Source organism: Lottia gigantea (assembly GCF_000327385.1).
Source record: "Lottia gigantea unplaced genomic scaffold LOTGIsca_77, whole genome shotgun sequence".
In the NCBI taxonomy this organism is placed as follows: Eukaryota; Metazoa; Mollusca; class Gastropoda; family Lottiidae; genus Lottia; species Lottia gigantea.
The window spans coordinates 116,998-130,121 of NW_008710566.1; the positions used below are offsets into that span (position 1 = coordinate 116,998).

At 35.9% G+C, this 13,124-nt stretch overlaps 3 protein-coding genes across 3 annotated transcripts in view; 2 read left to right on the forward strand and 1 right to left on the reverse strand.

Moving 5' to 3' along the window:
• Positions 1 to 2,648, reverse strand: part of LOTGIDRAFT_196574 (hypothetical protein) — a 12,628-nt gene extending 9,980 nt beyond the window's left edge. The window contains exon 1 of the mRNA XM_009066473.1: positions 2,494 to 2,648. Within this exon, the coding sequence (XP_009064721.1) occupies positions 2,494 to 2,533 (40 nt within the window). The 5' untranslated portion in view covers positions 2,534 to 2,648. The remainder of the gene's footprint in view (positions 1 to 2,493) is intronic.
• Positions 2,649 to 3,355: 707 nt separating this feature from the next.
• On the forward strand, positions 3,356 to 9,574 carry LOTGIDRAFT_168587 (hypothetical protein; the record flags this gene model as incomplete). Its single annotated transcript, XM_009066474.1, has 7 exons — positions 3,356 to 3,531; positions 4,370 to 4,466; positions 4,804 to 4,928; positions 5,361 to 5,442; positions 5,573 to 5,856; positions 8,986 to 9,119; positions 9,500 to 9,574. Coding segments are annotated over 7 exons (973 nt in total), but the record flags the coding sequence as incomplete, so codon positions are not given.
• Positions 9,575 to 10,453: 879 nt separating this feature from the next.
• LOTGIDRAFT_131943 (hypothetical protein) lies at positions 10,454 to 11,571 on the forward strand (the record flags this gene model as incomplete). The annotated part of the gene is made up of 4 exons (XM_009066475.1): positions 10,454 to 10,486; positions 10,667 to 10,855; positions 11,095 to 11,219; positions 11,403 to 11,571. 4 exons carry the CDS (start codon positions 10,454 to 10,456, stop codon positions 11,569 to 11,571), a joined length of 516 nt encoding a protein of 171 aa, XP_009064723.1.
• Positions 11,572 to 13,124: the final 1,553 nt, after the last annotated feature.

Consider the following 13,124-nt stretch of genomic DNA (forward strand, 5'->3'; position numbering starts at 1 on the left):
AGGGGGGGGGGGGGGTTATAGTCTCTTAGTATACACTGATGTACGTACCTTGATATACTCAATAGAAGAATTGGGGGAAATTATATTTTCCTCGGAGCAACCAGCATCCAGTAAATTTTCCAATTTGTTACATCTTAGTGACGCTGTGTCGTGAAAATTCTATGATCAAAATAATAGTAATGTGTAAACATAACTTCATAAGCTTTAGAGGATTGGGTGGGGCATAAACGGGTATTTTTCTGATGCTTAATGAAAATCAAAACAGACGAATGTAAATGATAACTGTTGGCCTTCTGTATAAAATCTATTTAATTTTGACAGCTATTGTGTTCCATATAAACTCACCGGCTGCATGCACCATCGACAATCTTTAGAAAAAGAGATACATTCAGAACACGTTTCTCCTTGGCAGATTTGTCCGTTAACACCATTAGACTGAATAACTGAAACACAAGAACCATGTGATAATGTCCAATTCAAAGACCGATGACTCCAATGACACCATAAGAATACCTCAAATTGAACTCTGTCTTTTGGTAATATGAAAATATGGTGTACATCACGTTAGCTTTAAACAATATCAATATTTCATTTTGTATGTTACGTTAGCTTTAAACAATATCAATATTTTATTTTGTACGTCACGTTAGCTTTAAACAATATCAATATTTCATTTTGTATGTCACGTTAGCTTTGAACAATATCAATATTTTATTTTGTACGTCACGTTAGCTTTAAACAATATCAATATTTCATTTTGTATGTCACGTTAGCTTTGAACAATATCAATATTTTATTTTGTATGTCACGTTAGCTTTAAACAATATCAATATTTCATTTTGTACGTCACGTTAGCTTTAAACAATCCGGTATAGGGTGTCAACGTAGCCTATATTTATTAATTATATGGTTCTAGTGCACTATAACCATTAGTCTAATTACAGTCTAATTAATATCATACGGGAAAGGAGTTAAATACTTTATTGTACATTGTACGATATAAGACTCGCAATACATACAGGACGATACAAGACACTCTGTGGTTGCCAGTGACTCAACTACCATCCCTAAGGGGGGTTCGTGCCCCCAGAAACAAAATAAGTATCCATAATGTTAGCTCACAATATAAAATGGTTTACAAATTATGCTGAATCCTTACAAAGGGCAATATTAAATAGTGTTAAGAGGGGGGGGGGGGGGGTCCAAACTCATCTAGTTTATTCACTGATGGCCGTTGCAGTTTCCAAATGGCAATATTGTATTACGGTTTAGACACTGGATGCTCATTGCTATCGACTTGTTGATCTATAGTAATTGTTAAATGACGAAGGAGGAAGAAATACTTCCTTTCGACTGAGTTTAGGTCAACCGACCAGGATGTTATGATTCGATACTTTGCTCAATACGCCATTAGTCCTATCTTGAAAAGTTAAGCTTAAAGGGATTGTAAAGAGGTTTTCTAAATGTTTTCATGTGTATCAGGGACACTGATAGCATCAATGTGCAACATTTTCTATCAGATGTCTGTAGTTCCTGCAATGCCACTAAGACTATGTGATGATGTGATGACATCACTAATCACAAAAGGCCTTATGTGATGAAGCATATTCAGTGATTAGTGATGTCATCAAAGAGTCGAATTGCAGGAACCACAGACATCTGCTTGAAAACTGGAATGCTTAAAGTTGATACTATCTGTGTCTCCGATATACATAAAACATGTAGAAATCCTCTTTACAATCCCTTTAATTTCCTTATAGGCTACTAGCTGTCCTGATGAGGATTGTGTATCATATACACGTGTCCTCGGCATGAGATGAGTTGTTGTCAAACGGAAAGATGAATAAGCGACATTACGATACAACATTCACCAACCGAGTATTGACGTGAAATAGAAAATGAAGTGAGCCTTGCCCAACAACGAACAACATTCAAAATGAAAGTTTGAAGAATCATAACGGGACAGTCCAGCAGAGGTATGAACTCATTAGCCCAAATTAGGTTTTGGACTCAAAAGCTTAAAGCTTAATGAAACATGGCTTACTAGATCATTTAAGTTCTAGATACTATGGAAACGGAACAAACCTTATAAAAGCTCAAAGAAGCCAATCTTAATATTCGGGGCTCTGAGCTCAGGAGCTTGAGCTGATTAAGAACTAAGCTTAAAATATATCTTGAACTCAATTTTCATATTGTATAAGCTAGATTTTTTTTTACACAAAATGAAGATTTTAAGGGGTACAGTCCTTTCCCATCGATATCACTGTTCATGATTAGAATCTGACGTCATGTTTGCATACAATTCAAAATACGAGCAGTAATTCAGTAACTGAACAACTTAAATATTATTCTTAACAGTTTCTCTGATGAATAATGGGTCTTTAATATAATAATATAGTATATTCAAGTATATTGAACCAATTCTTGCCGCGTGAATCAGACCAGGGCTTGTTAGAGAAGTTCTACTTCTAGAATTACTTTAGGCCTACTTACGATTTAAACCAAAACAAACTACGATTCCAAACGACCACATTTTCAGTGTTTTTCTCTGCAATGAGCATTGAAATATCCAAAAAATAATTCTATACTGTCACCAAAATATACTCATTGCCTTTACTCATTTTCCGGATTCAAATAATTCCGCTATTTACACCAAAATTTTATATCATCTTAACTCGCGTTTCTCCAGTGCGTAAGAAAGTTATGATAAATGCTTCTTTGATAATCGAGAATCACATTTTAGACATTAGAATGATTTAGACAGCCATATCTTATCACACACATGCCGTTGAAATTTCCGCTTGCAGGTGCGTCGAGTCAATACAATGATATCTTTAATTATTATCAGGGACTGGATAATCGTGTCAACTACATAGACGTTACCCTCAAGTCTTTTTCGCGTTTTCTCGATCATTATTTGACAGCTGTAATTTTGAACGAATTAGGAAGGATTTTGCTTCTGACTTATCTGCATGTTATTGAGCAATTAAAGACTGAAAACACTATGCAGTGTACAGTGAGGAAATTTATTTTTCTATTCCTAGATGTCGTAGCATCTCACTGTCACAAAATTTAATCAAATCAATAAACGGTTTTGATTTTCTTAATTGTAGACGAACCAGACGTTTGTATTCATTCTGAAAAGTGTAAGAACTGGTGCCAATGAGCCAAGATTAAGCGTGGAAATTAACTACATCATTTTAATGGATTGCAAAACAGTAAAATGGACAAAATTCTTATCAAAAAGATGACCAATTGTCCACTCCCCATTTTACCCAGCCTGTTCACGTGTCGAGATAACGATATCGTATCCAATATTTAACGGTTTGAAATTTTTCATCAATCTTTACTGAAGATGGAGTCAATACGGGTAGTTTTAGTGTTCTGTGTACTGGCCATCACTGCTTCCTGTGCCAGTGTTTATGGTGATTTTCCATTAAAACCATGTAAAGCTAACAGTACGTGTTCTTGTACGAACGTAGACGGGTATTACGATCTGCACCCTTTAGCTAACAACAACAATACACCACAGTAAGTAAGGAGGTTTTCTGACGTCATCTCCGGTTTAAGGCATTCTATAGTGACAGATCAAACTATTTGAGTTTTGACGTCATCAATACCGACAGAAGTCTGTTATATTTAAATATAGGCCCAACACACTTTTCTTGGTGGGGGTATTGTTGGTGAAATAGAGGCTAAAATCGATATCGAATTGGGTCATCCAACTCTACCTTTAATTCATGGGTCTTGGGGGTGAAACAGACTGTAATAAATAGTTTAGGTCATTATATCGACCTTCCCTTTAAGGACAGATAAATAAATCGATAAACAAGATAACAGTTTGGTAGTCAGATGATAAATTTAGACACAAGATGAACATCTTGTTACTGTGTTATTTTGGAATATACCTAGTTTCCACTATCAGTGGGGATCCTTTCACCCCTCGTCCTCTGGACCAATGTGACCCGGACTCGACCTGCTCCTGTACCAACAGCCAGGGCTACATAGATTTACACCCCGTGGCTAATAGTGATCGAAAACCACAGTACGTTACTTATTTTGATTTACTACAATATACGATTAATATAATTTTGTTCATGGTTAAGAGCTTTTCTAGATGAACCTTTGAAAAAAGCAACTATACGTCAACATAAGCAGAAAAGTAGGACTAAAAAATCAATTTAATTCTTAGGCTAATCCCGGGGAGAAAAAAAAGGCACACAAAAGTCCATTTCATTTCATTAAATCAATCAATCAGGTACAGAACAGTAGGACAAAATAAATCAATTTCATTTCATTAATTCAATAAGGTGCAAAACGGTACCTCCATTTCTAACAATTTCAGTGCGTCTTTTTAATGTATTTTTAGTTTCACCAACGTACAAGATACCCGAGGTACTTTTAGCTATTCCTATAATCCTTGCTATGGTTTTGATGAAGGTGGATCAGGCTGCACCGACGCTGCGGTAAGTTGCTCTTCCCGCACTCATATCTGAATGCTTTCACGCCGTGTGATTAGCTTTTTAAGATCTTGTGGAAATATTTGAATTCTAACTGTTTATCTGGAAACGTTTGATTGGTTGTTATTGTGACTGCAATAAGATCAACGAAATAGAGTTATTTTACAGTAATGATTGTCGCAGGTTCGACCATTCAAATTAACTGACTAGAATAACAGCTTGTTGCATCAAGGGTCGACTTCAAAAACTCCTACACCCTTGACAAAGCATGATTACCCATGTTATATTGCTTCTTTGAACGCAGAACTTCAATGATATAATTCATGTATTGTCCTATTTCCAGATTTGTCAGAAAGATTTGCAAACTGGTCAGTATTTTGCTCTAGGCTATGCTAATTCCATGGTGTCTATTTCCGATTCAGAATACGGCCTTATATTCCAATACACTGCACAGACAGACAAAAATAGGTAATGGAAAATACATACCATCTTATATACGAGCCTGTTCTGACATTATTTCAATGCCTCATTGCACACTTCATGGCGTTCCTCGTCCTCATTCGACCAAATTGGAGAAGAAAAGTAAGGCGTAAAACTCCATTTCATTTCATTACCAGTCGAAGTACAAAAATACGGAAATTAAGCTCCATTATTATTCGGGGGGTTAACGTCAGCGATGCAGGGCATGGCAACTATTTTGAAACACCTGATACCAATTCAGGTTTTACATAGATAAAAATGCTTATTTGATAAATTTATCAGAATTATTACATTCTATATCAAGTTCAAGCATAGATATTTCGTTCCGTTTTTTTACGGTGGGCTACTTCTCGCATTCAAGATTTATCAAGCATGAATAACGAATCATGTTAACCCATATTTGTGTTTGTTTTGTTCCAGGACAGCTGAAATCATTCTGCAATGCGATCCGAGTAAGGAAGGTGAGCTGAAATTCCAAAATGAAGGTCCACCGTTATATTACGTAAGTATACATAGTTGCTGTTGTTCTTAGCAGTCATAGACATTTTGTAAGTATGTTGTTGCTGTCTCGTGGTTCCGCAGACTCTGATATATATGTACTTTCAGCGACTTTGATTTTGTTCTCATTTCAGTATTTCAATTTATACTCCAAATACGCATGTGCAGAAAAGCCTTCGACTTCCGGTTCAACACGACCACCAACCCCAGCCCACCATATACATTCAGATCCCAAGCCTGGTCATCATTCCCGACCTCCTTTTAGACCAACTCCAACCAAGCCTGGTCGACACTCCAGACATCCAAGACCAACCAAACATCATGGACATCACACAAACCCGACCCAAGACCCGACCACATCAGTTCCATTGAAGATATTTGGTTGGCCAGCTGTAACCATCCTGTTATTGGGTATTCTGTAAGTAGACTCTATCTTTTCACTAGGATCGGGGGGTTATTGCGATCGCCTACATACTCATCTGGTGAATTGAGGCTTTTGTGGCCTAGATACGGTCTTTCGTGAAGCATTGTGACTGTGATGCTTCAATTTCAATATAGCTTGAGATGAAACCGTCGGATTTACCGGATGGACTGCCATGGAAAAAATGTCTATATGAAACCTTTTGGGTAGAAAAATGAATCGAGGCCCGTGTGCTATAGGCCGTTGTGCACTTTAAAACCCCTTCGACGTTCCTTGAAGCTCCCGCATAATCTCCTCTCTTGATGTATATTGATCGATCAAAACTACGTCCTCGAAGTTACCTTGTGGAGGAATCAAGGGCAACTGTAGCCTAGGCCTACTGGTTCGCAATTGATCATATTGACATTGTCAACAAATGCCTCTTAGTTTGTCTGCTAGTGAAGCCGCTATATTAAGATTATTAAGGGTGTATGAGTCGGCATAGTGAAACTAGACTTTGATCAATCAAGTACTCAAGACCAATGGTTTTGAAGAGCTATCACTATCTCGCCTTTACACCATTCACGTTTCTATTTTCCAGGATTATGGTGACTATTTTATGTGGTCTTATTATTTTTGGATTATGTCTTTTTTCTTCCAAGTTCAGCTCTTCCAAGACACCAGGGCACAAAACTGAGCTGGGGCAAAATGTCAATTCTAAATACACTAGAAATTCCGACAAGGAATTTTTAAAGAACGACTTTTAGATTACACCAATATAATTCTTTATTTTTATATACATCTGATATATTAGTTGATATTCTCATAAAAGGAGGGGGGGGGGGGGCAATACCAATTTTTGTGTAGTTAAATTTACTCTTTACAGTAAAGGGACAGATTCGATCAGTTGATCAATCGTACCTTAAGTCTCGGAAACAGAAATTTTTTTTAGCTAAGCTAACCAGTAATAGTGTTTACAGCTCACCTTCAAAATTTGAGACTTCAAATCCATGTGTGTTCAGAATTATCCGCGCTTTAAAATTAAAATGACGACTCGTCTTTTCTTGAGACTCTATAATATATAAACAAGACAAATCTTGTTTTCAAACTCCCCCCTTCAAATTGTCGCACTCCCACTTCAACTAGGGTACTATGTGCAATATTTATATCGTTTTAAAGCCACTTTGTTCAGTAATTTTAGATTGTTATTAAAACCACTGTGTACAGTATTATTATGTGTTATTAAAAGAGTTTGAAGTTAATCCTCGTTTTTTTAAAAAAAATAGTATGATCTATCCGAAACATGACGTGTCGGCAGTATTGGATAATCTTTTAAAGCTACCAATACGTAGCAAGCAAAAAGCTTATACTAGCCTAATAAAATGTGTATTTAAAATGCTGTAGGTGAAATCCATTAAAAACTGTATTCAATTATTGACTATGAATGTCATAAGAGAAAATGCTAATATACTGCAGATAAAAAGAAGAACTATACAGAAACTTACAACTTTCGTGAAGTATTGTGACTGTGATGCTTCAATTTCAATATAGCTTGAGATGAAACCGTCGGATTTACCGGATGGACTGCCATGGAAAAAACGTCTATATGAAACCTTTTGGGTAGAAAAATGAATCGAGGCCCGTGTGCTATAGGCCGTTGTGCACAAAGCAAATATTCAAATTCCTGAAGGAAATATCAGGCAATCATTTACCTGATTGTAAAGAGAAGGTCTTTGGAAACCTAATGGCAAATAAATAACAGAAACCAAGGGATGACCTCGATAAACAAACCCGAAACCATGGTAGAAAACAATAAAAAAGAGAGAAAAAGTGATTGAGTGAAAATATATACGCATTCCGAGGAATTAAACCCAAAAATTTACAATCGGTTAGAACATTTTCGGATTGAAAAACATTGAATTATTTGGACAAAATTGTTGATTTTTGCTCAGTTAGATACGATCGAGTAATTTCGAAAAAACTGTAGCTCCAAGGTTTTGAATGTACCGTCTGATTAGACCAATTATCAGCTATCAGTGTAAATCAGGTTGAACTTAATCAGTTGTTGCTAAACATAGTACGGGATCTTTCAAGGTATGCCTGGAGTCCGAAAGTGTCGGAAAACTTAAATAGTGTTAGCAGTCTTAAAGGGACACATTCGCATTTTTTTTTACCAATTGTATCATAGTCTCAGAAACGGGACTTTTTTTTTAGCTAAGCCAATCAGTAAAAGTGTTCATAGCTCACCGTCGAATCAAATCCATGCGTGCCCAGAATTATCCGCGTTTGAAAGTTAACAAGACGAGGCGAGAAAAGACATATAGATAGGACGTGAAATTTATAGTTTGGCGATTTTTGAAGGAATTCTGCGATTTTCGTACTTTTGATACTTCTGAAGGCTATTTACATATATTCAAGACTGAAATAAACCCTCTAAAATCTGCCCCTTTAACTATTCGGGATCTTTCCGACTTGACTAAAATACAATGTCCAGTTTGGTTTGGGGGCAATTTGACTAATTTTATACTCTCAAACAAAAAGTGTCGCTAAATAGTCTTGATTTTCATGACAGCATTGCTGAATGCAGCTGCCATAGACAAGACTGGATAATATTTCTACTTTGTTAGCATTTTTGTTTGGAGATTATTTCGAATCTGTGCGTGTTTCCGCCATATTTGTAGAAATAACGATCACTTCTGTACCAAAGTTGAGAAGTTTCACAAAAGACAGCCACCAAAATGAGCGACCGAGAGGTAAGAGATCGAATATTGATGCTGAAATTCAAAGCATTAAATGAATCTGGAAACTGATTTCTTTATTTTGTATTCTTGCTGCCTTTTTGACTGGATATGGCGACTGATATTTCTTTGTTTACATTTCATTTGTCTCTTTGATTTACATTTAGAATTAAGCGAGTCTGCCTGTGACTTGCACCACTCCGGTTTCTATTTCATTAGTCCGTACAGCCAAGATATCTTGATCACTTGCAGGGCCCATAGTTGATTCACAGCAGCGTCTTTATTTTTGTCAGTATGTTGTGTGATTTTAAAGGGCTCTTTATTCGGTCTAATCTAATGAAAACTTCACTTGTTTTGTATTCTATCAGTTCACACTAGGTCTAGTGATATCTTAATATTTCCTTTTCAGAATGGTGCTTCCCCAGCAAGATCTGTTATCAAATCTGAGAGTGGTGGATCTCGAAGATCTAAGTCAGCCAGTAGATCCAGGTCACGATCTAGGTCACCAAGGAGAAGTAACAGAAGAAAATATTCTAGATCAAGGTATTGTAACCTTATTCCACAATATGAGCCATATAAATTGGTACCGTTCTGGTAGTTCAATATGAAATACTTGCATTATGGCCTAAGCTTTATCATTCTGCACCTGACATTTTTAACCACAAACATTGCTTTGTCATTTTTCTAAAATTGTGTCTGCAACTATTTTGTAGCTTGCATTGTAATATTAATCAGTAAGCTTTCTGCCAGTCTACAATAGGCCTACTTAATCAAGAATAGAACTTCTTTGAGTGGAACTTCCTCAAGTGGATAATGAATTACTGGACACCAGGAAGCATTGCTAACAATTACTTACCTTGCTACATTTCGACAAATGTAGTGTTGTCTTTATCAAGCAATGATATAACTGTTATTTTTTTTAGGTCAAGGAGCAGAAGTCGAAGGTATTCCCGCTCTCGTTCCCGATCACCACCACCAAAATACAGGAGACGTAGATAGTAAGTTGGTTATCCCAAATCTAAACAGCATTATTTTAGTCTGTCTATAATGGCCTAATCTAGTGCTGAAAAGTTAAAAGATTGCGTTAAATTTGATTTAATTACATTTTATAAGCAAATCTCATTTCATTTTATTTACAAGGTTAAAGATGGGTTCCCTTATTTTCATTTATGAAAATGAAAATGCTAATACTTATATGATCGGAAAGTAGAGGTGTTCTAATGACTTGAAAAATTAGAAGCAGCAGCAGAATTCCAATGAGTGACTGATAAAGAAAGGTCTAATAGTTTTTTTTTGTTTATCCAGACTGGTTGGTTAAAATTCTTAATGATATGCAATGAGAACATAATGATATGATTCAGAATATATGATAATTCATTAGAAACACCAATTAATCAAATAGTTTGCTCAATTTGACACTAAAAAATAAGGAAACCCATCTTTTAATGCAGAAGGCAATAAGTGTCTTGAAGCTGTCTATTCCTCCTGTTAGTGATGCAGGTAAGAGGGACTGACATGGAAAAAGCGTGTGCTACAATCTGTGCACACAATCCCTCGACAGTTGGAAATCAAAAAGGAGCAGGCTAATGTTGCTGTCCTGGCAAAATTTCCCTCATGGCACCCTGCATGGCGTTGCCTGTCTTCATTAGCCCACAAGGTGCAGAATGGCACCCTGCATGGCGTTGCCTGTCTTCATTAGCCCACAAGGTGCAGAAAAGTAGGACGTAAAACACTATTCATTTCATTTCGAAGCTGTCTAATGCAATATAATGGTAAATTTGTTATTTTGTAGCTCAAGAAGTAGAAGTCGATCGCGATCACCAAGAAGATACAGAAAGAGATTTAACAGACGTGGTAGAAGTCGAAGCCATTCACCAATGTCAACCCGTCGTAGACATGATGGCAACAGAGTAAGTGGTTTTTAACTGTTTATAAATGATATTATTTTAAGTTTCTGTTTATTGATGTATTTCCTCATGTAAAGAATTCATTAGCTGCAACCAATGTTTTTCCAGTATCTTTTGAATTTTGGGTTTTGCTTTGCTTTTCATTCTTGGCAGTGCTTGTATATATTCTTGATTGTTTTTCAGGATGATCCAGAGCCTACATCATGTTTAGGAATATTTGGATTGAGTTTGAATACACAAGAGAGAGAATTAAGAGATGTATTCGGTAGATGTGGATCCGTGGACCAAGTACAGATAGTTTATGACAGACAAAGTGGAAGATCACGAGGCTTTGCTTTTATATATTTTAAATCAGTAGAGGATGCAATTGAGGTAGATTTTTAGTAACTAAATAAACTGTTCAGTACATTAGGCAGGGGTACAAATTGTTTCTTCAACACTTGGCTTAGTCACTTTGGCATTCATTCCCATTTTGAATGAATTTAGCATATTTTATGTTAGTGACATCATCAAACACTTTAGTGGAATTGCAAGAACCACACGTCTGATTGGAATGGTGAATATTGATGCTATCAGTGTCCCTGATACACATAAGAATTACTTAATTATAGGCTAAAGAAAGGTGTACTGGAATGGAGATAGATGGGAGGAGAATTCGGGTTGATTATTCTATAACCCACAGAGCTCATACACCTACCCCTGGTATCTATCTTGGCAAACCTACAGAACCATCATCGTAAGTATTCTTCCTACTCCTGATCAGTGAGCACACATACTTTGCTGGTAGGAGGAAGTGATATTGAAAAAGCGTCTAGCCGTTTGTATGAGACAATAAACTCTGGCCCCATGTGCTGCAGACTGTGCATGTTGAAGACCCCCTCACCAGTTGGAAATCGAAAAAGAGCCTAATATATTGCAGAGATTCAAGGTGTTCACCTCTTTATCATTTCACTAATGAAGAAAATTTCTTTTGCAGACGTTATCGATCACCGTCTCCATATAACCGTGGTTACAAGAGAAGATCACCCTCACCATATCGTCGACGTTCCCGTTCTAGATCCAGATCCTATTCTCCTCGTAAGTTTTAGACATTTTATTCTGTATCTTTCATTCTTTTCATTCAAACTGGTTAGAGGAGCAGACATGGAAAATGTGCATAGTTGTACATTCAACTTGGTTACTCAGTCAGGGTATCTAGTTTCAGTTGTTTGGATCTAACTAATGGTTTTTCCCCTATCAGTGATGCCTGCTGCTAACATTGAAAGAAAGCCTTGTGTCCATAGAACAATAAACCTATGCTAAAAGCTGAGCATTTCAAGGATATCCCATCATAAATTTAAAATTGATTAAGATGGCCTGTTTTTAAGTCCAGCCAGGTCAGATGTTTTGGTGATGATCGGTATAAAGTATAAAGAATGTATACCTTTAGTGTCATTAGGTATGTTTTGCTCTTCAGACGGAAAAATACCTTCTGCTGTTACGTCAAGTAGTAAATTAACGATTAAACAATCTAATTAATACACAACTTTAAAATAGTTTGTTTCATTTATTTCTGTGGGCCATTTCGCTCATAGATCAGATGATATTTTCTACCAAGGATTAAAATATTGAGCACTAACTGTACTGTGAACGAATGGTTTAAAATTAGGAGTTAGTATGTTTAACAGCGGGCTTGATTAAATTTTGAGACAATTCTCTTCTTAAGATCACATATGATTTAAAGAATGAGTGAATATACCCACAGATATTCAATGAAACGAAATATTTCAAACTGTATGTTAATGAGATTGAAATGAGTTCAATGTTTATCAATATTTTGTTTGTTTTATTTTTTCTGTTATTTAGGTCGTTACTGAGAGTTCAATCATCCAGTTGTCTTGACTTGACTATATATTATAATCTATAGTTCATATCTCACAGTTCCTGTTCATATTTCTCTCTCATTTCATTTAGTGCTCACACTTAACTTTGTTACTGTCTGGACAATTGTAGCTTGTATATGCGATAAATTGATTATCCAGTGACTTGTTGAGCATTTCCTCATTTATCATCTTGGCCACAGTTTTTTTAACCATTCTCTGGTAGAATTTTCCACATTGCGTAAAAATCATCTGCATATTTTGATTTTAAAGGAAGTTTGATTCAATCTGGCAATTTCCAAATTTCTTATGACAGTTATTAAAGAAAATATATAATATCAATTGGCACTGTTCCAATTTTCTATCACACAGCTGTGGTTCCTGCAATTCCACACAAAAGGAGTGTTTGAGTGAAATATGCTTAATCATATAAGACATATGCTATTAGTGATGTCAAACAAAAAGTTGCTTTGATATCAAACAAAAACTGTGGCCATTCATTGTCGTTTTATTGAACAAATTTTTCTAGAATTATTTTGTGAAATAATATTGATGATGTAAAAAATAGAATTTAATGATAAGCTTGTAACCAGCAAGAGACTGTTTTATCATTCTTTTAATGTTTTTGTACATTTTCAAAATTTTGTTGGAATTCACCATTGTTATTGTACACTTATGGACATAAGTTCTACCTTTTTCATTTTCCCTGAAAACCAAATATTAATTTGATCTTGTTAAACTTTGGACTAGGTGTGTTAAGAATGAACAAAAAAATGTTGCCT